The sequence below is a fragment of the Macrobrachium rosenbergii genome, chromosome 54 (assembly GCF_040412425.1).
Source record: "Macrobrachium rosenbergii isolate ZJJX-2024 chromosome 54, ASM4041242v1, whole genome shotgun sequence".
In the NCBI taxonomy this organism is placed as follows: domain Eukaryota; kingdom Metazoa; phylum Arthropoda; class Malacostraca; order Decapoda; family Palaemonidae; genus Macrobrachium; species Macrobrachium rosenbergii.
The window spans coordinates 48180804-48205471 of record NC_089794.1 but is presented as its reverse complement, the minus strand read 5'-3'; the positions used below and the strand labels follow the sequence as shown (position 1 = coordinate 48205471).

The window sequence follows — 24668 nt, the reverse complement described above, 5'->3', positions numbered from 1 at the left end:
TACTCACTCGGAGTTATGCCAGTGTTTTTATATACTGACCCATTATACATCACTACCACTCTTCCTAACAACAAATCCCATTCATTCTCTATCAGTCAACATTCGTAACATCTCACTCAGAGTCCTTATGATTCGTTCCACCAACCCATTCGCACTCGGCACGTATGGAGTTGTTACTACATGCTCGATACCCTATTCTTTCAACATTTGCCCAAACGGTCTACCAACAAACTCTGGCCCATTATCACTTGACATTCTTGCCAGCTTTCTCACACACGCAGGCAACAAGACCATACTGACCACTCTTGCAACATTCTCACTAGTTTTATTCTTCACAGCTGCACAACTTACAAACTTATTCTCATGATCAACCATAACAATCACTCCTACGTTTCCTTTTGCAATTACCGGCAAAGCCACACAATCAATCACTATTAACTCAAATGGTTCTTTCATACTCAACTTCAAAACAGGCGGGCTAGCATACACTCTCTGATACTTTCCCTTCTGACATTCTTTGCATGTGACTGCCACATCCGTACAAATTTTCCTCAGATACGGGGAAAACATCCACTCTTTCATAAACTCGATCAACTTAAACTTCCCCATATGTCCATATTTCTCATGGACTAACATGCACATCCTTACTGCACTGCTCATCGAGAACACTGGAACATACATCAACTCTCCCATCTTCTCTCTCGAAAAATACATCACTCCTTCACACAGCACAAATCTGTCGGCAAACTGCATCCATTTACTCAACAACAAAGGCCATCTTCTTCCAGGTACTCCCTGTCTAATACACCTCAAGTCACTCACCACAAAACACTTCCGCTGCATCTCCTCACCATCCTCCGCTGTCAACAATTCATTCTCACACTTGTCCAACTCCACTACAGCCTCCTCTTCACTCAGACTCCAATCAATCATTCCCACAGACCTGGCCATATTCACCACCTCAGTTTGAATCTTCCTTATTACAAACTCCTGTCCCACAGACCTGGCCATATTCACCACCTAAGTTTGAATCTTCCTTATTACAAATTCCTGTCCCAACATCCACTACCAATCCATTCTTCCTCAAGAAATCTATCCCAAACAGAAAACAACATGGCATCTGCTCATCTCCCAGTACACAAAACAAGCTTCCACCTGAAATTCTCCCAACCTTACCTTCAACCTCACTTCCTCCCATCCAACCAATCTTCCTGCTATACCTCTTATTGACACATTCACCACTCTCCTTTTAACGTTCCAGTTCACTCTCTCACCATCCTTAATCACACGTGTGTTCACCAACGATATTTGTCCTCCAGTGTCAACCAAACCACAATACTGTCCTCCACTGACATCTACTCCCACAGTCATTGCATTTGCTCTCCTGTGTACACACATACACCTGTCTCTTCCACTAACCAAACATCCTTCCTTACTTTCATCTTCCACTTCCATACCAGAGGGCTCACCATGGTAAACCCCCTTCACACTTAGTTTCCCTGAGGTTGGGATTTGGTATGGCAGACTTCCTTCACATGACCCTCCATTCCACGTCCTTCACACTTACTCTGAGGGTTCTTACATGTTCATTCCACAGTTTCCACAATGACTTCCATTTACCCCTGCTCTCCTTCCACTCTGGCAGTCTCTCACTCGATTCCCTATCTTTCCACAGCCAAAACACTTCAACTCTTTCGCATGTGGGCAATCCCTCAACAGATGCCCTCCCTTTCCACAGCCGAAACACTCGCCATTGGCCCATCTGCAATATGCTTTCACATGACCAGTCCTTCCACTCCTGAAACACCCCTTACTACTACTACTCACTCCCATCTGCCTCTCCCTCATATTCCCATTTGCTCTACCCACACCTCCACTCCTAAACCTCTCTCGGCTTCTGCTTGAGCTCCTTTTCCCGCTATTCCCCACATTCACTTGCACATTCTTTCTTCCTCTTTCTATCCGGTCTTTCGTACAATCCTCCAACAAGGCTCGCATTACACTTAGCTCCTCACTCACCAAAGCGTCCTTATATGTCCTTCCATTTACCACCTCAAACCCAGTGTACATCTCCTTTGGTTCATCCTCATCTACTCTCATGTCTTCTGGGATCTCTAAAACATCCTCCTAATTTGAGCTCTTTCCCGACCACCACTTCCAATCTTTTTTCTTCTCATTTAAAATTACCCTAATCTTCTCAGGGATAGTGGCCAAGAACTCCCACATGAGGTGTTTGTTTTCTCAATTCTTACCTCTCCATACTTTCTTCTGGCCAGTGCTTCCAGCCTATGAGCATACAAGCCCACTTCCTCTCCAGCCTTCATGTTGGCCTCCTCAAACCTATCATCCTTCTTGTACACAACACTTCCTTTCATTCTCTTCACCTGCTTAATCACTCTATTCTTCATGGACTCATACTCTGGTTCACCCTCACACATACTCCTATAGCACATCTTCAACCGCCCATCCAAGAACTCTCCCAGCTGCTTCATCCACACACTTTCATTCTCCCCATACTTTTGCCTACAATACTTCTCATATTCATTGAAAAACTCATATTTGTGTCTTCCCTTCCTGATGTTAAACTTCTCAATCCAGGGAACCTCCCTCAGGAACATCGTTTTGGCCTTTTTCTCTTCTGCCTCACTCAGACCTTCACTACTACTACTACTACTGCTGCTACTACCACTTTCAATCTTCTTCTGCTCCTTAACTTCTGAGTCCAAACTATACCTCAAAATCCAGGAACTCAATTCCTCTTTCCTCACACCTCTCCCCTTTTGTGTTTTCTTCTTCCTTCCCTCTTTTTTCTTACTACTGTCTTCCCTATCACTTTCATCCGTTTCACTCACACTGCCCTCATCAAAGGCAAGTCCTCCCTTACTCTTTCTTAACAACTCCTTCCCTTTTGTAGGGATTTTTTCCTTTGCACCTTTTGCCTCAGCATCTTCACTTCCCTTCCCAACACCAAGCTCAGTCCTAGCCACTCCAGACACTTTCTTTGCCATCTCACACACCTTATCTATTGCATCCATTCAATAACCAAATTACTTTCCCTTACCTGGGCTTCCTCCAGTTTATCCTGCATGCTGACCATCATGCACATCACCCTATCCAACCTCTGCGTCCAACCCTGCTCCCCCTTCACGTGACCCAACACCTTCTAAACCTGCTCCCTCTGCCATCTCCAATTATGCACCCCACTGTTACTTTAATATCAAAGAGCCCCACATTGGGCGCCAAATTATTGTGGAGGGGCTTTTTTTTTTCATTTAACACAAAATTGGTGCAGGATGATGGGAACAGATTCAGAGGTTAAAGAAAACTCTTTACACCTATCCTAATTTATTAACCTTAATATTACAGTGGCCTGAAGACCTTCAAACATAACCTTATCCTAATTTTATTTACATTTGCCACAGTTTAGCAATTATCATCTTTCAGTACTTAACCTGACTTATTTCCTACTTACCACTAAAGTTTACCAAAACAATCTTCCTATACTTAACTTAACCTAACTTAATACTATCAGTGGTCAACATATTATCAACAAATAATCCAACTCTGGCATATATCCCATTCAAGTTCCTTATCTTTCTCAGCACTTCATCTCGGAATAATCCAAGATAATCACGAAAGTCAACACACAATTTGGGGATCACTAAGGAGCTTATTTTAGCTATGACATCCAAACTGAGGGCAGAAATTACTTTGGAATTTCTTTCTGCAGTCTTTTTCTGCACAATCTCCCTCCTTTCCTTCCAAACGAAAATCTGAGATCTCATTCACAATAAATTCAGCCTACAGATGATAAAGTACTTTCTCTAACCCCGATCCTATTTAAGACAGTCATTGTCATAAGTAACTGACATTTAATAACTCCCACTCTTTGGAACTTGAAAATGGTTCGGTCACACCAACTGTTTGACTGCTATGGTAGTTGCCCAGTGTCGATATCCTATTCCAGGTAAAGCCTCTTCCAGTTCAGGTGAAGGGAAGCCAATTACTCTACCCTATCACACTCAAGAAACTGCAAATAGAAAAGAAAAAAAGAACTTGAAAACATACATCAGACATTCATAAAAAAACACAAAAGAAACATAATAAAAAAAACATCACAACAACAAAAAACGAAACAATCGATTCACACAAACCATATTTCATCATACAAACCCAAACTTTACTACCACAATTGAGGGCCTCAGAACCAGAAGGTTGTAAACGCCACCCCCACCGATTTGGAGTTAGGCATACCAGTAAATGTGGCAAAGTTTCCTCTGTCTATTCGTGGCATTTCTATGCTATTCAGCCATTTCAGTAAGGTCGAAATCCCTAATGGAACAGTAGGAATTATCGATTTTAGCTATATGAATGAACGTGGTGTCGCGCGGAGCTTACAGCCTCATGAGAGCTCAGTTACAACCAGAAGGTTGCATGTGCAGCAGCTCAGAGCGAGCCAATGAGAGCGCGCGTCACTAAACGGGTATTCAGTTCTAGGCCAATCAGCATTTTCCCGCATAAGGGGCTCGTAAGTGTCGGCCAATTACCACGCAGTTTACATCTCTGCTATTGTTCACATTCCCAGTCTAGTGATTTTCGCGGCGAAATTGAATGTCCGTAGTGTTGTGATTTGTTTTTTTTTTTATTATTATCCCTTATTTAGCGCCATTATGTCTTCCTCTGATAGTGAAAGTGATCACTGTGATGTCGTGCAACGGCCAAGAGGAAGGAAAAGGACAAGGAATGAAACGTCATGGAAAAAAAATAATGTAAATTACTGCATGATGCAGGCCAAGAATATGTTTCTCGGTGTACAGACAAACTCGTGCCTGCACGTAATGTAGGCCAGCCGTTTTAATGGTTAAACATTATGATGATGGAAGGTTACCATCGTCAGCATCGTTATTACTAATATTATTTTATTATTATTATTATTATTTTCCATCACACTATATTGATTACTGATCAATATCATTTTTATTATTATTATTATTATTATTATTATTATTATTATTATTATCATTATTATAATTATTATCATTATTACATTCATTGTTGTTATAACACGAATATAATAACACTTTATTATCATTTTACACATTTAATTATGGTTTAAGTGCTGGTTATGACCAGAATATAAACAAATGTGAGGGGTTAGGCGGACATTTTGAGTGCTAGCGCGCAAGCGCACCCTACAATTTTTTTCAAATTTTCACAAAAAATTTCTAAAGAGTAGGGCTTTCATATGAAACTTAGTTTAAGTCAATATCTTTCTTAGAAGCAGAGCAATGAATGCTAGACTTTAAGGTCAATTTACTCATTTTTTAAAAAGTGGCGTTTGCAACCTTCTGGTTCTGAGGCCCTCAATTGTAGGTTCTGGCAGACTTGCCAGGTCGTCTGGGGCAGGTACTCTCCCACAGTGACAGTGTGTGAGGCAATTTGGAGGGAGTTTGGCCAACCTCCCACTGATCTCTTCACAGTGAAGATGAATCATCATCTCCTATTGTATGTCTCACCAGTTCCAAACTCTCTAGCCTGGGCAGTAGTTGATATGACTTTAGACTGGGCAGACCTATTTGTAATTGTATTCTTTCCATTTCCACTGTTGAAGAAAGTGCTCAAGAATTGAGGGAATCCTGGAACACCACCATAATTCAATTCATGCCTTGGTGGCCTAGGAGGCATTAGCTCACAGACCTTCTAGGGTGTAAATAGGAGTTCCTAGACAGTTACCATTTTGGACAAATCTACTTCAATAGTCAGGGAGAGGGAGGCTGCACAGAAATATCAGCATGCTTCTTCTAACCACTTGGAAACTGTCGACAAGCTCCGCAGAGCTAGAGGTTTTTTAAGTCGTCTAAGGACTCTATCCTCACTGCAAGGAGAAAGTCCACCAATACATTACATCAGAAACAGTGGGAGCCTTATAGTTCTTGGTGCAAGTCCAAGGGCATTCCATGTCTTCTCACCAGCAATGGTAATGTAATCAAGTTTCTGCACTTCTTAAGATATGCTAAAGGTTTACCTGTTGCCTCCATCAAAGGTTATAAATCCATGTTGGCTCCTGCTTTAAGGCATACTGGATTGGATTTTTCAAGGATGTTTGTTTTAGGTGAAGTTGGTCGCTCATTTCAACTGGAAATGCCGAAAGTTCTTAAAAAAAATTTTTTTTTTTTTTTAAACCTCTTTATGGAACCTGGATGTGGTCTTATGACACCTTAGAGGCCCTTCTCTCAAGGCTCTTTCTTTGAAACCCTCTTTCTGGTGCCCTTGGCTTCAGCCAAAAGAATAAGTGGTTTACAAGCGATGTCATCGTTAGTAGGGTTCTCACGTACTGGAACAGAATTATCCTTTTGACTTCCTTGCGTGCCAAAAAATGATGTTAAGGTTAAAGCTCTACCTAGAGTTTTGTATATCCCTTCACTAGAAACTCTACAGTAACTCCTGAGGAAGGAGAGCTGTTTTCATGCTGTGTTAGGGCTCTGAAGCATTTCACATCCTATCCTTAACCTTTAAGGAAGCAATATAGGAACCTATTTTGTTTGGTCAGGGAGCCTGAGGTTCTTATGTCTAAGAATGCCATGGTTTTCTTGATTGTCCTTAATTCTGGAGACACATCATGCAGTCTGTCCAGAGGTTTGTCCCCTTTTAAAGATGAAACCACACGATGTCAAAGTGATTGCCACATCTATTAGTTTTCACCAACACCTCCCTCTAGACCGTCTAGTCTTGGCAGCACAGGGGAGGTGTAGTTCTGTATTCGCTTCCAACTACTTGAGGGACATAGAGATCCAGTATGAAGACAGCCGTACACCAGCACCTCTGGTTTTGGCAGGGGAGATTATCTCCTAGTCTTCCCTGTGTGTTACGAACAAGTAAAAGTTCTCTTTCTATTGATCTCCTTCCTGGGTAAAGGGGAACCTTACGTGTTTTACTCCACTTTATGTATTTAGATCACTTTGTATACTGTAATTGTCCTGGCCTTGTTTGGTCTTGGATGAAAGCAGACAAGGTCTTTTTTGTTTTTGTTTTGGAGTAAATTATGTTACTGTATGTTGCAGAGCCATTGCTCCTCTTTGGAGAAAGCTACCCTGAGCTGATTAAGTAACACTTTCTTCCAAAATTGGTGTTATTGTTTGTGGGTATGAAGTGCCATAGTATCTCCATTAGGTAGGTGGTGACTCTTGAGGGGTCATGATTTAGTTTTGGTTTTAGCCCCCACATCAGCTCTGCAGGCCTGAGACACAGGGGTCAATAAATTGCCATTCAGCATTGCACATCATCAACCACTGGCCACATTTGGGGTTCACATTCCACCTCCTAAGATGGTGGACCTCCCCTGATGATGATCTTCATCTGACAAGTACTTTTCATGGGATCATATTCATCAGGGAAGCAGCGATGGTGATATTTATAATGATATCTGATAATTTGGTTATAGGGAATCTTGCCCACCTCCAGCACTCAATGTTGGAGTCAGCTAATGATAGAGGATAAGTTTCACCTCAAAAATAATAATTTTTTGACAAAATCAATTTTTTAGGTACTTATCCTCTATCACTTAAAAACCCTCCCTCCTCCCCTCTTACAAGATTAAGAGTAGAATGAACAACCATAATAATCACTGTCTGACCCCCCACCCTACAAAGGGTGGTGGGTAACTATTGGGAGTGTTCGTAAACAATTGTTTCAATTTTAAAACTTGTCGAACCCGTGCCAAGTAGCCACAGATAAAGTTAATGATAGAGGGTAAGTACCTAAAGAATTGATTTTATCATAAAAATCATTATTTTAAAGGAATCTCATGTTGTATTATGGCTGTTTCTTTTGTGTTAGTACAAATCCAAGGATCACAGCATTCTCTCTCTCGGATATTGAAGTAACCAATTCCCATTTCAATTATATAGATGAGTCTGGTCAGTTGTTGCTGAAATTTTCCTTATCAGAGTCCTATTTCTCCCTCATTTTGTGGGTAGGTCTTACATTTTTGTAAGTGCACCATTGAATGTCAAAGATACCAGAACATTAGTAAGTAATTATTGTTTTAAATCATCAAAGTTCATGTTAACTGTGATAATTATAATTCCATTCCCTCAGAGCTAAAACTTCAGCATTGAAAAGCAGTGAAGAGGAAATGGTAGAGCCATTTAGTAAGTGTGCCATAATTCAAACAAATCCACAACATTTCTGAAAATTAAGTAGACGTTTATACTTGGTTTTAATCAAGAAATTGAAAAAAGGGATTTTTCTCTTTAGCGTTTGGTTTGTGTCACCTTTGTTTCTTTTTTGTATTGCAAGCTTGTTTCGATGATTTTCAATTTGGGGAGCTGAATTCATGAGAATTGCATATTAAAAAATCAATGGTCTTTCTTTATTCAGAGAAATAATTGATACTTATAGTGCATTCACTTTTCACAGTTGTACATGGTTTCAAATTTTTTTATGGCTGAACTCTGCACTACTGTATGTCATTTAGCAACTTTCCCCTATAGCATTTCCTATTAAATTCTCTGTTCCTTTTGAAATAAAAATTATCTTCAGAATGAAGAAGAAATGATAGTGTATTATTATGTTGAACAGCAGTCTGAGTTATGATCTCTGCTGTCATCTACTAACTTACTGGCTGTGGTGCACTTGAAGTATTGACTAAAAAGCGTTTATGGGTATTACCACTTACTGTATGTTTTGTGTGGCACACTCTGGCACACCAGATGTTCTATGCAGCATCCTTTCAGCCCAGTGTACATTGCTTCTTACCTATTACTTTTCATTTGTCCCTCTTCTCCAGTGCTACTTAACTGTCCAGCTTCTTTAACTTTAACTAATCCGTTGTTGAGCATAAGAAAAAATCCTTTGACCAAAACCTATAAATTTCTAAATGTGATTCAGTGGGCTTTTTATACTAATTTATCATAAGTAAATTAAAGCACTGAATACAATACTGGTAAGCTGTAAAGCACTGAGTTCTCCCTTCACTACTTAACCTGTTAAGCATCACTTATGGGAGACATCGCCGCTCCTGTATCATCACATTTTCTCAGTCACAGTGTGTTCATTTGGGGTATGCTAATTTTTATTCTTTGTTATGTGTTCTTTTTTTACATTGATATTGTTGTTATGTAAATATATTAGGAGATTAAATAATGTAGAATAAGGAAAGATGAAAGAATTTTTATTTTTTTATATTCTAAAGATTACAAGCATGAAACATAAGGAAAAAATGATTCTTTCATATGCCATTCCCTGAAACAGAGCCATGAAGAAGAAGGAATGGTTTCATTTCATTTACATTTGTATCATACCATTTTTGTGCACATGATATTCTAGGCAAACTTTTTATATATTCATCTAGAAACTGGCTGGAAAATCTGTTTGTTTCTGTTACAATGTGCTCCATGACTTTGTAATCAAGAAACTCCTTGGGTTTTTCTTATCCTGATCAGTAAATTTCACACCTATGTGTGAATGAAATGTAAAGGGACTTCTCTTTTTATGGGTTACTGCCCAGTCACTTGGCAATGCGATGCTCGAATCTAATTCATGGTTTTCTTCAGAATCAGGCAAATCCTCTTCAGTCCATGTTAGAGGCTTCTGAGCTGCTACTCTGAGTCTCATAGTCATCATCAGTCTCTACACTGAGTGGTGATAATATCTCTTCAGGCAAAAGATTTTCCATTCACTTTGGTATGCTCAGTGTGGGTGATAAATAGGATCAAAACAAAAGGAAATCAATCGTTTACCAATGAACACCTGAAGCATACCAAGAAACGAGAGGTAGATGTCCTCTGTCAGACTGTCTTTCCATTAAAAAAAGTTGCCATTTACCCCTAATTTAGCTCATAGTGTGATCAACCAATGTTCCTACAATTTGTATGAGTAAAGTGCAATTTTGAGCTTGATCAGTGCTGCACCAGCTTTGAAAGAGGGAGAATGTGTTACTTCATCAAAGGCAGTGTGATATGAGGGGTGGGTGACGAGATATGCCGTTGGTGACACTTAACAGGTTAAGCAAACTTCCCATTCTTTTTGTGAAACATTCAAAATAGATATTCCTATAAATACAGTAATATGGTTTGTGCTGATGTCAAAACTCATGCCTTGGGGGCTGTAACTAATGATTTTGAGCAAGTTGTAGGACTTCAGTACCCCAAGTGTTTGGGCAAAAATATTTTGAATATCAATGACAAATATTTGCATAAATATTATTCATTACAAAATGCTTCTCATGTTCTTTATTATTATAAGGATGTTCACCTGACAACAAACTCAGTTTGCCCAAAAGGACAATTATACAAGAATTGGACATTTTTTCTTTATTTTATTTTATTTTATTTTTTTGCTATTAAAGCTGGATACTTACAGTTTTTATTCATAAAAAAGTTACTTAGTTATTTAACAACAGATTTATAAGTTAAGAATCAGCAGTCATTGTCCATGGGCAAATTAGCAGCTTTTTGTCTCCATACAGCTTCTACATATACTGTTGTACTTTGAACAGGAAGCAAATTAGTTGGTGCTTAAAACTTAACATCTGGTGAATGAATGTAAGGTACAAATGTAGAATCATATAGAACATATTATGGTTTTGTCAACTCTTAAAAGCTTTTTACTACCACATGTATGTGGCTTCAAATTACATCCTCCAGTTTTGCCATTTCTGGGAGGAAATCTTAGATGTTCGTTTGATATAGTTTATTGCTGTATTTTATGTAAAATATGCCCTTTTTGTATGCAATGCTACCTCAAGATTAGAACAACCATGATATACCTAAATTTCAAAAGGTAAACAAGCATGACATTGTAAAGATAGTAAGGAACATTTCAGGATTAAAGTTAAGATATGATCAAAATTTGCCTCTGAAATGTGCCAGTTCAGTGACTAAACTTTCCCCCTGTGGGTCTGTAAAACTTGTTGTTGTAATTTGATGACATTTGAATTATCAGGAATATTGACAGATATTGTATAAGAATGCACTAGAAAGTCTGTATATCATTAATTGAATACTGATAAATGGTGTAGGGAAAGCTAAATTTATTTTAGGATAATGTATTACGGTGTTGGTGTAAAATCTTTGTTAGTTGGAACAGTAGAATCTTAAGTGAAGAGTGGTATATCATGCAATGGTAGTTTAGTCACTTTAATCTAAGCTGGCAATTGTTAAATCATGCATAGGATGCAAGCATGTGAAATTCTGCCCGATAGCAACAGGCTATCGGCATACATGAACCTTATAGTGTGAGTCATTGCATTACATCATGACAGCTGAACAGTCAAAGGAAATTGTGCCTAGAATATTAGCCTTATTGTGGTCTGGTTAAACAATGTAATAATAATGCTCCTTGAAAATTATTACTTATCCTCAGAAGAAAATATATAAGTAGTTATATGCCATACTTCACTATTTTTATATTCCCTCAATATTTAGTATAATTGCTCTGACCCTTGTTTCACAAGAATACTGTGCGTTCTTTCATGAAATAGTCACCTGCCTTAGAATACTTATCTTCTTAACCAACCAGACCACTTTCATTCTGTATAATACTTCAGTGAGGTATATTGTGCTTTTAACTTTTGCCATTGCCTCTGATGATGCATTTTAATATAAATAACCTCCTTACCTGTGCTTTAATGGATAATGAATGAAAAAAAGGAAGAAAAGTTAGGAGATAAGTGTAATGAAGTAAAGAGTATAAATAGACGATAGAAAAGCAAAGCATAGTTATACAGACAAAGTTCAAGGACAAAAGGAAAGAATATATTTAGCTCAAAATTTTACAATATGTGTGAGGGTTGTAAATTGTGAGGGAAAGGATGAAGATGACAAGGTAGAGACATGCAGTGTGTATACATAATATACAGCACCTGGGAAATAAAGAGAAAAGATTGCTTGCAAATAGCCACTGCTTCATAGTGTTATCTGCTGTGGAGACTTGAGTTTCACTGTAAAGAACTGTATTGCTGGACAGTGGATGTGTGGAAGTTCCCTGTTGAAGTAACAGTGGAAGGCATGCAAAAAGAATATCTTTCAATAGTGGTGGAAATCCTAGTAATTCATTACAGGAAAAGGTACTATGTACAGTTTCTGAGGAAAATTACATACCTATAGTAAACTTGATACACTAGACAATTTTGAGGTTGTTTTAAGTGTCACAAAAGTGATGATTCATCTTGAGCATATAGTCATGTTTTTCTGTTATTTTTTTATCTTTTATGTAAAGGAAACTTTTTTTTTTTTACTAAGCATAAGTTCACTTTAAATTATGTTTGTCTATGTGTACTCAAGTATTTTATATGGTCCTATGCTCAATGGAGTGAATGATCAGTAGTATTTTAAGTGAAAATGTTCGTGATAAGTCTAAATATCACAAGCTTCTCTTCCATGGTTGCTTATTGAATTGAAGTGCAGTATGAGTGGAGTGGTTTTTGGAGATCCTAGTATAACAGTTTTGCCTTTGCTGAAAGGGCACATACTGGAAAACTCAATTTCATTCAGTCATTTTGTATGTATTTAGTTATTGTTAGAAATGAGATCTTAGGATGATTTGGTACCTTTGAAATATTTTTTTTTTATTTTATTTCTAAATATTTGTTTTTCAAATGGAAGGTATTTTTGGTTTCAAGCTTCTAGATGAACTCATTGTACATAGATCAGACATTAAATAGTCTAATATTGAGCACCATGACATTTGTTTCATTTGGTTAAAATGGTTGTCTGTTGTTAATGAAAAGTGTAACAAATTGGGGTATTTATTCCCTTTGGTTTAGTTAAAGTTTAACTTCAGATGTTTATGCATTAAAAGCAGTGCCAGTTAGGTTGGTGACCACAGTATTATTTCCTAGTGCAGGGAATCCTGAAGCTTGCATCAGTAATATAAAGTTAATATACCATGTCTTTATGGGTCCTGTTAATTAGTTAACCAATACCTTCCCAGACAGCCCATATGTTAAAAGGTAAACAGTACTTTTATTAATTGGTTTTCCATTTATCTTGACTATCTTAACATTTCTGGATGGATCACCATGTACATTACCCATATAGAAGCAGGGCCTGAAGAAAAAAGAAATGTATATATAAAGAAGTGTGTTGGTGGTATTATCATTTTTATGAGTTAATACAGTATTTTCTAAGGAAAAAAAATGTTACTTTGTTGTACAGGGTTTTACAGATTTTAAGAATCATTAATTAAAAGGAACTTAAAAGTTATAAGAGGGATAATAATAAAGTCTGTTAGACATTTAATTGGATTATCATTCCATTCTGTTCATGAGAGGACCTTTTCATATTAAGTCTGTGTTGATGGCAACTGAATCTGTACCCATGACCTTAATTTTTTTGATGTCATAAATCAGGTAATTAATAGAAAAGTATTGAATTAAGTGAATTTATCAGTCTTTATTGTTGTTCTGTGCTATGAACAGTTCAGTGTCCTTTGCCATGTCACCAGCCTTCAAAAGCACAGGGTTCAAGAAGAACTTTTTGAAGTGGTAGTGACGTGTCTCCGGTGTTGTGAGGTATTCTCGCTCCATTTGATTGCAAATTATCTCTGTCATATCCAGAATATCATATCTGTGAGCAAATGTAGCAAATATCTGACACAGAATTTTTATGAAAAAGGTACCAAGCGTTGGATGTCGTAGCACTTTTATACCATCTGTAGAAGCATAAATAGACAGCATATCTTTTGGGGCATCAGTTGTTTTGTTTTTATCATCTTTGGACTTTTCACTTGGAGCCATACCCTTTTCGTCTGTATGTCCTATTGCCTTTGAATCTGTATCTGAATGCAAGATAACATGTTTTAGATGACAAATATTATTGATTAATGATACTTTTGAAATGAAATTGTCTGCAGTGTGGCAATCAAACCTGGTCAGTAATGGACTTTCCAAGTGTTTTGCAGAATTGACAGCTTTAGACATTTCTTGACCTCTTTCATGATTTATAAGATTATTTACCTTTGTTTGAATTTTCAAAACCTGTTTAAACTGCCGTAGTTTTACAGACTTGGCAGAAGGTAAGAATAATAGGATTAATCTGCCACTTTTTATAATGATGTTTCTTTCATTTTGCTTGCACTGTTAATTTTACTAGTAACCTGGATCCAGTTTAGAATTGTTGTTATTGCATTGAATTTAAAAAATGTAATTGATGCTTGATCTCACTATTTGTATTATGTGGATAATAAATTTGGAAAATTTCCTTTACCCAAAACTGACCAGGTATGCTTGTTAGACTGTACAAACATTGTTTATGAATCTATGAAATAATCTTTAGCTTGATGCTCTTCTGCTTAATGAAATTCAGAGACACCTGATTTTTTATGAAGCAATGAAATACTACAAGAATTTCCAAACAAAGGAAGTTAGAGAGGTGCTTCTGTTCAAATCTATAGTAAATTGAGAACAAAGATGGTGGACACTGAAATCTAGTTCTGAATAATCATATTTAACCAAACCTAGACATGATTAGTAACACAACACTTCTTCCATTAAAGTATGTCATTCAACGTCAAACAGAATGCTTAGCTTTTATAAGCAGTTCTTGGATATTTAGTACTAGAAAGTTAAAAAGGATTTTCTCACTCAATGTCTAGAGGTCAGAAACCTTGTTATCACCCATTTCCACACAAATACAAACCTTTGTTCTTTACATAGGATTTAGCTTGCGGACATGAGCTGGAACAGCCGTTAAACTTTTAGACAAGGTCATTAATTACCGATGGTAGGTGGGAAGCCCCACCCACTTGTCTGTTTGCACTCCACTTTGCTTTCAGCTGCCGCCATGTGAAGACATCTACTGCACTTATCTGCTCGACTGCCATTTTCTATGCTTTTTCTCTATGCTATTTTTGAAATTGTGTGACTGTTGATTTAATACAGTATGCAAACTCCTCCATCACTTAGCCTACAGTGGAGAGGAAGCCACAAATCCTTAGGCACTGCCCAGGGAAGGACAGGCCATGTAACTGGTTGCTCTCATCTATCGAGGTTGATTATCATACTCTATGTGCTTCAGGCCGTAGGGATGAATGTAACCAAAACATTTCATTTCAAAATACATTCCCTGGATACTTCATACAGCACTTAGTTCGCACGCGCGAGAAAACAACACTTACAACATTATCACCTTAGTACCACTAACCCATAAAGAAAAAAAATTTTCAAACCACCAATTATCACCTCTGGTAACGACCGGTAAACAGCGCCACGTCCCCCTCTCCCGCTCAGCTGATCATCAGTTGTTTTCTCGCGCTCGCCAAGAGAGGTTTTCTCGGCTTCGCTTCACTTGCAACTTTAGGATTACCTTATTCCTGTTTTGTCACCTGCTTTATTTTTGGATATCTTATTCACAATATGGATTCCGAAGGATTATCGTCACAGGACTTCGACAAGTGTGACTCCAGACGCAGCTGTAAAAATTGCAAGACTCGAATGAGTAGCCTGTCTAATGATAGACATTCTTTTTGTAATTCTTGTAGAGGGGGGCATTGTACGGAGAGTAAGAAATGTGCCGATTGTGAACAATGGTCATCTGATGAGTTTGCCAGATATGTCAAACATCAAAATCTCTAGTGCAAAAACGAAAATCTAAAGCTAAGACTGCTGCTATTCAAGGGGTTATCGAGGAGCCCTTAACCAAACCTTCTCCAGGTAATAGCAAGGATGTTGTAGATGTTGCAGATGCTTCCGGTGAGCACCTGTCAAAATCTGATATAATTGATCTTATTAATAAATCAGTCAGTCAATTTTCTGCATCTTTTTCAGATCAGATTGCTGAATCGATGCAAATGTCTTTTAGTGAATTAGGCAATCTTTTAGATAGAAGATTAGGGACTGAAGATGATGTTGTTTGTACCACTAATCCTTCTTTTTCAGACATTCCCCCGACTGCCTCGGTCTACCATTCCTCTAATAAAGGAATTAATGATCCGCCTCTGCTTAACCCCCGAGAAGTGTCATGTCGGCATGGGGGGGAACCAGTTAGCCCGGTGCAGTCGGGTATTTCGTTTTCCCTTGATATTATTAATTGTATTGATTTTGTTAAAGCTAGGCAATTAGGTTTAAATATTCCTGAGCAAGTAGCTCAACTTGTTTATTCTCAGCGATCTGATGTGCGTCATGGTTCAGGTGTCGCATCTCAGGGTTTGCCGTGCGGTATAGATGCGAATTTTGATGGGTCGGTTTCTCAGGGTCATGGTGATGGTGTTTTTTTTCCTCCGCAAGGTGTTGGGTCGTCGCAGGTTTCTCCTGCATCTGTGGTGTCGCAGGTTCGTCCTGTCATTAGGTTGTCGCAAGATATTCTTGCATCTGGGAGTTCGCAGGTTCCACCTATGTCCGGTTTGTCGCAGGTTCTCCCTGCTCTGGGTTGTTCGCAGGCTTTGCCTTCGTCTGGGATTGTTCAGAGTCAGTCCACCTCTGCGTTTTTGGTGTCGGGTTCATTGTCTGGGTCTTCGCAAGGTGTTCCTGCTTCAGATATTTTGCAGTCTCACACTTCCGCTTCTTTTTCGCAGCGTTCAGCCGCTCCTTGTCATTCGCAGCTTCATCCTTCGTCTGGTGAAAGTAGTTCGCAGATGCCTTCTGCTTCTACTTCTGTCCCTTTGTCTTCGCTGGGTTCTTCACATTCTTCACAGGCTCCTGGGTGTTCACAGGATTCATCCTGTCCTCCTCCTCCTCAGAAGTCGGTTGGGTTTGATTTTTCTATTTTTCAGTCTGGTTCTAATGAGGATGATGCTTCGTCTATTGGGGATTCTGGTTCTGATTCCTCACTCGACGAGGTTTTTAAGCTTATTTGGGCTTTCCATCCAGAGTCCATTCCGGAACCTTCCAATCCTTCGAAAGGTTGCGCCTTAGAGAAGATTTATTCCTCCAAGGTTAAGGAGGTTAAATCAGAGCATTGAGTCAATCTTTACGATAGAGTTTCGGAGGTTATCCAAGATGTTAGAAATAGATTTCAATCCTCACTATCAGAAGGTAAGGTTTCACTTTGTCCTCTTCCTCATAAGAAGAAATTATATTTAGCTCCGGATTCTCCTGATCTTGCGGGTTCTCCCAAACCTAACGTGGTTTTAGGTATGCTTTCGGCCCCTGTTTCGCAGAGGAGGTCCTTGAGCATCTCGTATGATGAATGTTCCCAATTAGAATCTTTAGGTCGTCACCAGCTGGAAAATAATTCTTTTTCTTTCTGCCTCCTCTCCACTCTCCTTAACTTCATTAAAGAATTGGGATTCGTCCCTCCGGATCCCTCGATCTTTGAGGCTCTCATTCAGTCTTTTTCCATTTCTCTAGTTAATTCCTCCAATATTGCTGCCTCTGTCGCTACCTTCCTTCAAGCCAAGAGAAGGGAAGGTATCTTATCTCATTTGCCTCCGCATGTACAACAATCCCAAAGACCCAATTATTGTCCTCCCCCTTAGCAGGTCAGGATTTATTTGAGCAAGAGACTCTAGAAAGAGTCATTAGTGAAGTCAAAGATGACTCCACTACTTCAGCCCAGTTAGCTATTTCTAAGGCGGTCAAATTGCCCTCTTTTTCTTCAGCCAGGTTCCTCCGGAAGGCCCCCTCTGGTGGTTCTGGGGTTAATGTCAGCACCTCTACTTCTGGCTCCGGTAGAGGTAGGGGCTCTTATCGAGGCGGAAAATCTAATTTTGACAATAAGCGTGCGGCTTCTCCAGCTCCGCAGGCTCCTCCTGTATCTGCTCTTCTCCACCAGGCCGGAGTAAGGGTACTCCGGTACTTGGACGATTGGCTGGTTCTGGCTTCTTCGAAGGAAGCAGTGATCCGGGCAAGGGACCTGGTAATAGACCTGTGTCAGACTCTCGGAATTGTTATAAATTTCGAGAAGTCCAATCTGACACCCTCTCAATCTATGACTTACCTGGGGATCAGGATGAAGTCCTCGATTTTGAAGGCTTTCCCGAATCCCTTGAGGGTAGAAAGGTTCTTCTCAATAGCAGAAGAATTTCTATCCTCAAGGGAGCAATCTGCAGCATTTTGGAGGGTTCTCTTGGGCCATCTGTCTTCTCTGGCCCATCTAGTTCCTGGAGCTCAGCTTCACATGAGGGCACTCCAACTGGCTCTCAGGAGGAGCTGGGACTTCGACGACGACTCTGTCCTGATCCCTTGGGACTCGGCTTGTCACGACGACCTTCTCTGGTGGATGGAAGAGGATCGTCTTGCATCAGGAATCTCTCTCGTGACCTCCCCACCAGAGTTTCTGTTTTGGTCCGATGCCTCGGACATGGGTTGGGGCGCAAATCTGACGAACCAATTCGCCTCAGGGATTTGGTCCAGCGAGGAATCCGCCCCATCCATCAATGCAAGGGAGCTGATTGCGGTGGAGAGGGGTCTCCACTTTTTTCAAGATTTGCTCAAGAGCCGAACGGTGGCTGTCTTCTCGGACAACACGACAGCAATCTCGTATTTGAGACGTCAGGGGGGGACCCGCTCAGTCGTTCTCAACGATATAGCTCAGAGAATCTTGAGATGGATGGAGACCTTGCAGATCTCTCTCCGCCCTCAGTTTGTTATGGGTCGCTGCAACGTGATTACAGATGCTCTCTCAAGACCCAACCAAATCATAGGGTCAGAATGGATGCTGGACATGGAAGTTTTCAACAAGCTAAGGAGGAGATGGCCAGTGAACATAGACCTGTTTGCAACATCGCTAAATCACCGTTATGATGCTTATATTGCGCCTACCTCGGACCCTATGGCTGTGGGGGTGGATGCGATGTTATACCCGTGGGACAATCTTCAGGCTTACGCTTTCCCCTTTTGCGATGATCCGCCAGGTGATCAACAAGCTGAAGTCTTCCACCAACTGTCAGCTAACTCTAATTGTTCCACTATGGCTTCAAAGGGAGTGGTTCCCAGATTTGATGGAACACCTGGAACCACCTGTTCCTCTTCCACCCAGACGGAACCTTCTTCGTCAACCTCATGTGCACAGGTTCCACAGAAATCCCCTAATGCTTCGTCTTCATGCGTGTCGACTCTCCAGCGATTCGCGAGAGCCTCAGGGTTCTCTTCTAGAGTGGCTAAGGTCCTTAGCCACTGCAGAAGAAAATCTTCTTTAGCCTCTTATCAATCTAAGTGGAAAGTCTATAGAGGTTGGTGCACGAGGCAAGGACATTCTATTTCGCGTCCTTCCATTTCTAAGGTTACGGAATTCTTTCTGTGGTTATGGGAGCATCTTCATTTCTCTGTCCCTACCATTAAGGCTTACAGGTCTATGCTTTCAGCAGTTTTTAGATTTAAACTACCCTCCATCAGCTCAGACCTGGCCATCAGAGATCTCATTAAAGCCTTCGAGATCCAAGCTCCTAAGAAGGGTTCCTCCTTCCCTTCTTGGGATTTTAATGTGGTTTTGCAAGACCTCATGTCTTCTAAATATGAACCCTTGGCATCAAAGGACCTAAGGACCATGACGAAGAAGGTCCTCTTTTTAGTAGCCTTAGCCACAGCTAAAAGGGTCGGTGAGCTCCAAGCCCTTTCCTCTTCGGTCCCTTCCTCAGGAGAGGATTTAGTCCTCTCTTATGTCTCCCATTTCCTGGGGAAGACGGAATCAGCTAGTAAGCCTATTCCCAGGTCTTTTATCCTGAAGTCCCTCAGAGACTTTGCGGGGGATCTCCCTGAGGGTGCACTTCTTTGTCCGGTTAGGGCATTGTCTATTTATCTAGATAGGACTAAGGACCTCGTCCCGCATCCAAGTGTCCTATTTATTTCTCCTAAGAGACCCAGGAAGGGCATTTCCAAAAATGCCATTTCTTTCTTCCTGAGAGAAGTTATTTCTGGTGCTGGAGCACTGGGAGGTGTAGGGGGCCCTCCTCTCAGGGCCCACAGCATTAGATCTATAGCCACTAGTGCGGCTTTTCTTAAGAATTGTTCTATCTCTAGGGTGCTGGAGGCTGCATCCTGGAGATCCAATTCTGTCTTTTCTCTATTTTATTTTAAAGATATTTCATGCAGTTTAGATGGTTGTTCCTCTTTGGGACCTTTTGTTGCTGCAGGTCAGGTCATTAATTAATCTTAATTAACTCTTTATTTATTTTATATATTTATATGGTTAAATATATATTTTAAAAATTATTATATTTATGTTCTGATTGATTAATAAGCAGTTTATTAGGTTAAGACATTAACTTCATTATTGCAATTTCCCGCAGTATGTTTGGATTAAGTTCTTCTCGAGTCCCTGGCAGGGTGAGACTAACTTGACATGACTAGACTGTTCTCATATAAGAGCAAAGTGGATGTAGGGCTATGTTGCCTCCACACTCTTATCCCTGAGACTTCAGACCTTCTGCGCATACCTAACCTCCATGAGTCGGCAGAACTCTGAGTCTAGGTGAGTACGCAGCTTCCTTCTATTCTTACCAAGTCAATGAGTAGAATAGTTGGATAGGTCACTAATCAACCTCTAGTACGATCGATCCCACTTCCAGTAAAATTTTGGGAATCGTGCTGTATGAAGTATCCAGGGAATGTATTTTGAAATGGAATTTTCATTCTAAAATTAATTTCAATATACTTACCTGGATACTTCATACATCCCACCCACCTCCCCACTCTCAATGTGGGATTACTGATGATCAGCTGAGCAGGAGAGGGGGACGTGGCGCTGTTTACCGGTCGTTACCAGAGGTGATAATTGGTGGTTTGAAAATTTTTTTTCTTTATGGGTTAGTGGTACTAAGGTGATAATGTTGTAAGTGTTGTTTTCTCGCGCGTGCGAACTAAGTGCTGTATGAAGTATCCAGGTAAGTATATTGAAATTAATTTTAGAATGAAAATTCCATTTTCAAAGTGCCAGGTCTGGCCTTCTGAACAGTAGGTGTGGTTTACTAGGAGGAGGAAGAAAGAGAAGAAAGTTTCTCCAGTGTCATCTGTGTTCAGTACTCCACTGGTGACACCAAAGATTTTCTCTGGTGCCTTCTTACCTCTGGCCAAGCCTCCGCTTGCTGTTAACACTCCCAAGGGAAGGATTTCCCCTTGGCTGACTTCTACTGCTATGTTGGTAAAGAGGCACCAATGGGGGAAAGACGGTTAGCCTGGTTCCAAGGGGCGTAGGGAGCTCTGGCCCTCCATAAGCCTCTCGGGGGAGCTAAGTGTGTCTGTTCTAATTTATCACATAAAGGCTGTGCAAGGCCTTCCTGGTATTGCTTCGACCATAATCGTGATGACTTCTACGGTTACAGTATCCACTGGCTCAAGGACTGCCACCATGTCTTTGGTAACCCTGCACATTCCATCAGTGATGTGCCCCCAGGTGCTCCCGTCGACTTTGTCATTGAGTGATGTCCTCCTCCACTCGCTGCTGTTAGGCTGCCCTCGGCAAGAAGAAGAGGAGAAGTCGTTGTTATCTTTGTCTTCATCTTCATCTTACCTGATTGATTGGCTGGTCCTGGCGAGCTTGTTGCCTCAGTTGCTGTAGGACTGAGATCATCTTCTCAAGTTTAGTCATGACCTTGGGGAGGTGATCAACTTCGAAAAGTCAGATCCCACGCCCAAGCAGAGGTTAAAGTATCTGAGCATGCTGATAGATACAGAAGCAGCAAGTGTCTTCCCTTTGGACACACATATTAGTAGGTTCAGAGAGGCAACGCAGAAGTTCCTGTCTCAACAGGAGCAGCCTGCTTGGCAGTGGCAAGTTGTCTTTGGAGAGCTGGTCCTTCATGGGTGGCTTCACCTCCACTCCCTTTAGTGGAGGATGGAGTTTTAGTCTTCGTTTAGGTACCCTCCTTTTTTTCCTATTCCTCTGTCCTAGGAAGTCAGGAGAGATCTAGCCTGATGGCTGGACAACAGGAACCTCTTGATAGAAGTACCGCCGGACACTCCCCCTCCTGAAGTGCTTCTGTTTTTGGATGATGTATCAACTGAGGGATGGGATACACACCTGGAGTTGTTAGTTTCAGGTGATTGGGACTAGAATGACAGACACCTCCACATGAATGTCCTGGAACTCAAGGTGGCGTTTTTAGCTCTACAAGTTTCATGACAATGTGAAAGGGCACTCTGTTGTGTTGATGAGTGACAACACCACAATGGTGGCATACAAGAATTGGCAGTACAGGTGCATGAATGGATGGTAGCGCCCTAGGTGGAGCTGTCAGCCAGGTACATTCCCAGGTCTCAGAATGTAGTGGCAGATGATCTCAGTTGCCAGAGTCAGATGATAGGGACAGAATGGTCCCTACACCAGAACATTGCAGAGAGGCTCTTCAGTCTATTGGGAGTTCCTATCATAGACCTGTTCATGACTCAGTACAACAGGAAGTTAGTGATGTTCTGTTTAATTGTGCTGGACCCATGGCCTACAATGGAAGACATGTTCCAGCACTCATGGGACAACTTAGAGGCATATGCCATCCTTCCGTTCTGTCTAATTTGTGGGTGATCAACAGGGTCATGATCACCCTGAATCTCAGGCTGACTCTGGTAGCTCCCAAGTGACCAAGCGTAGGGTGGTACCCGGACCTGCTGGCTCTGTTATTCGAGGTTGGAGAAAGATTCCCCCGTAGCACAACCTTCTGTGCCAGCCACATTTCAAGAGGTATCACCAGGCAGTGGAAGTGCTTGCACTTCATGCCTGGAGACTATCCAGCATCTCCTGCGAGCAAGAGGGTTTTCTCGACACACAATGAAGATGTCTGGATACCTGCGAAAATCCTCTGCGGCTGTACACCAGGCGAAATGGTCTATCTTCTGTAGTTGGTGTCATCAACAGGATATATCTCTGGTCAGAGCTTATCTTCAGCTGCTACCAGACTTTCTATGCAAAGTCCTTTGGTTGAAAGGGTTAGATCTCTCATCTTTGTGGGAGATCTCCATGCTTCTGGGAAGCTTCAAACAGTCTTGCCCACCCAGGGAACTTAGGCCCTCCAAGGGGGATGTGACTCTATGTCTTGAGAAGCCTGACTTGTGCACTGTACTAGCCATTGAGAAAGTCGTCAGACAGGGATCTGCCCTTCAAGACTGTTTTTAGTTTTCTGTAAAAGAGGATTAATTTGCCAGGTTTGTCTGTCCGTCCATACTTTTTTCTGTCCACACTTTTTGTCTGCACTTTTTCTGTCTGCCCTCAGATCTTAAAAAGGGATACTGAGGCTAAGGGCTGCAAATTGGCATGTTGATCATCCACCCTCCAATCATCAAAGATACCAAATTGCAGCCTTCTAGCCTCAGTAGTTTTTATTCTATTTAATGTTAAAGTTAGCCATAATTGTGCTTCTGCCAACAATATAGGATAGGCCACCACTGGGCCATGGTTAAAGTTTCATGGGCCGCGGCTCATACAGCATTATGCTAAAAGATAGATCTATTTACTGTGGCCTTGATTATACGCTGTATAGAAAACTCAATTGCACTGAAGAAACTTCAGCACATTTTTTACTTGTTGCTTGCCCTGGCTTTGGCAAAGAGAGTAGGCAAGCTTCATCACTTTTCTTCGATGTTAAGCACTTGAGGGATGATGATCTGTTGCTCTCTAGTTTGTCCCAGAATTTGTAGTGAAGACTCAGAATCTGTTGGTCCTTGATGCCAGATTCGAGTCCTTTTCAGTCACCTTCCAACGTGATGAGATGCTACTTTGTCCAGTTAGGGTGCTGTGGTATTACCTTAAGAGAACTTGGAACTCAGCAGCTCAGGGCTGAGTGTTGATGCCCCTTCATTACTACAGGCTCAACCAAGAAATGTGTCCAAGAACACAATCTCTTTCTGACTTCATGAGACAGTCAAGTGGGTGTACTCTTCGTCTGACAAGGTAGACCGTTCAGTCCAGCCGAGATCTCACAACATTAGGGGCATCACCTGTCCCTTGCATTCCGGAAGAACCTGTCGGTTCAGCAGGTATTATGAGCAGGTGTGTGGTCCAAACAGACCCCATTCACCTCGTTCTGCCTATGCGATGTTGCCCACAAGTCCTTGAACACTTCTGGGGGTGGGCTGTTTGTCCTGTGGTGACTACCCAACAAGTTGTGTAGCTCATGAGGCTCCCTTAAGGGGACAGGTAGCATCTCATCTAAGGTGTTCGGTAAGAGAGAGAGAATGTGCGTGAGTGCTGGCCTCCTCCTTTTTCTCATTTACCTTTCTCTCTCATAGGACAGAGAGGCAGGTAGTGAGCCGTCCTGTGCTGGATGGACAAGTTATGCGAGTTTCACGACAGGGCACCCTGTCTTCCGTCTTTTAGTAGATTTGTTAGATGCACGTCTCCCCCCCCCTTGACAAGGGAACAGAGGGATTGACAGTGGAACAAACCCATTAGTTTTTATTAGCAACTAAGCTGCTTAAAACAACCTTTCTAAAGGCAGATTAAGCTGCTGAATTGTCTTACCTTCGCAGGACCGGGGAAGAGGCAGCCGAATCGCTGACCACCTGGCGAATGACACATCATGGGCACGACGCGGCCGGAGCCCTTAAAAGGAAGAGACAGAAGTAGCAGTGGGCAGTTAGTAGTGTGAGGAGGAGGCATGCAGTAACAGTCCTCGAGGGACAGCCATACACGCAGGCGAGCGGTACAATTGCTGAGACCTTCGTTCTCCCCCTGCCCGACTCCAGTTATCCTTGAGGGACAGCGTGCATCGTCAGTGATCGCCCCTTGTCATTCTTCGCCAGAGAAGTGCGAGTAAAAACCTTTCAGTCATGACCGTTTGCCCTTTAGAAAGTTTGGAGT

General features: G+C 41.1%; 2 protein-coding genes across 7 annotated transcripts in view; one reads left to right on the top strand and one right to left on the bottom strand.

The window, feature by feature from the left end:
• AdSL (adenylosuccinate lyase) overlaps positions 1-24668 on the top strand; it is a 184864-nt gene that overhangs the window by 88576 nt on the left and 71620 nt on the right. Inside the window, exon 10 of one of the 4 annotated variants that reach the window (XM_067098250.1) lies at positions 9555-13241. The exons of 2 other annotated variants lie outside the window; for them this stretch is intronic. The gene's annotated coding sequence lies outside the window, so the exon portion shown is untranslated. Of the gene's footprint in view, positions 1-8097; positions 13242-24668 lie in introns of those variants that run through there. One more of the 4 variants, XM_067098248.1, reaches the window with a different exon arrangement.
• Positions 2767-24668, bottom strand: part of LOC136835073 (ankyrin-1-like) — a 92590-nt gene continuing 70688 nt past the window's right edge. For 2 of the 3 annotated variants that reach the window (XR_010851971.1, XM_067098244.1), the window contains one exon: positions 13370-13779. Coding sequence is in view for 2 of the 3 variants with exons in the window: in XM_067098244.1 (XP_066954345.1) it covers positions 13388-13779 (392 nt within the window). In the remaining variant the exon portion in view is untranslated. Of the gene's footprint in view, positions 4031-13369; positions 13780-24668 lie in introns of those variants that run through there. The other variant, XM_067098245.1, reaches the window with a different exon arrangement.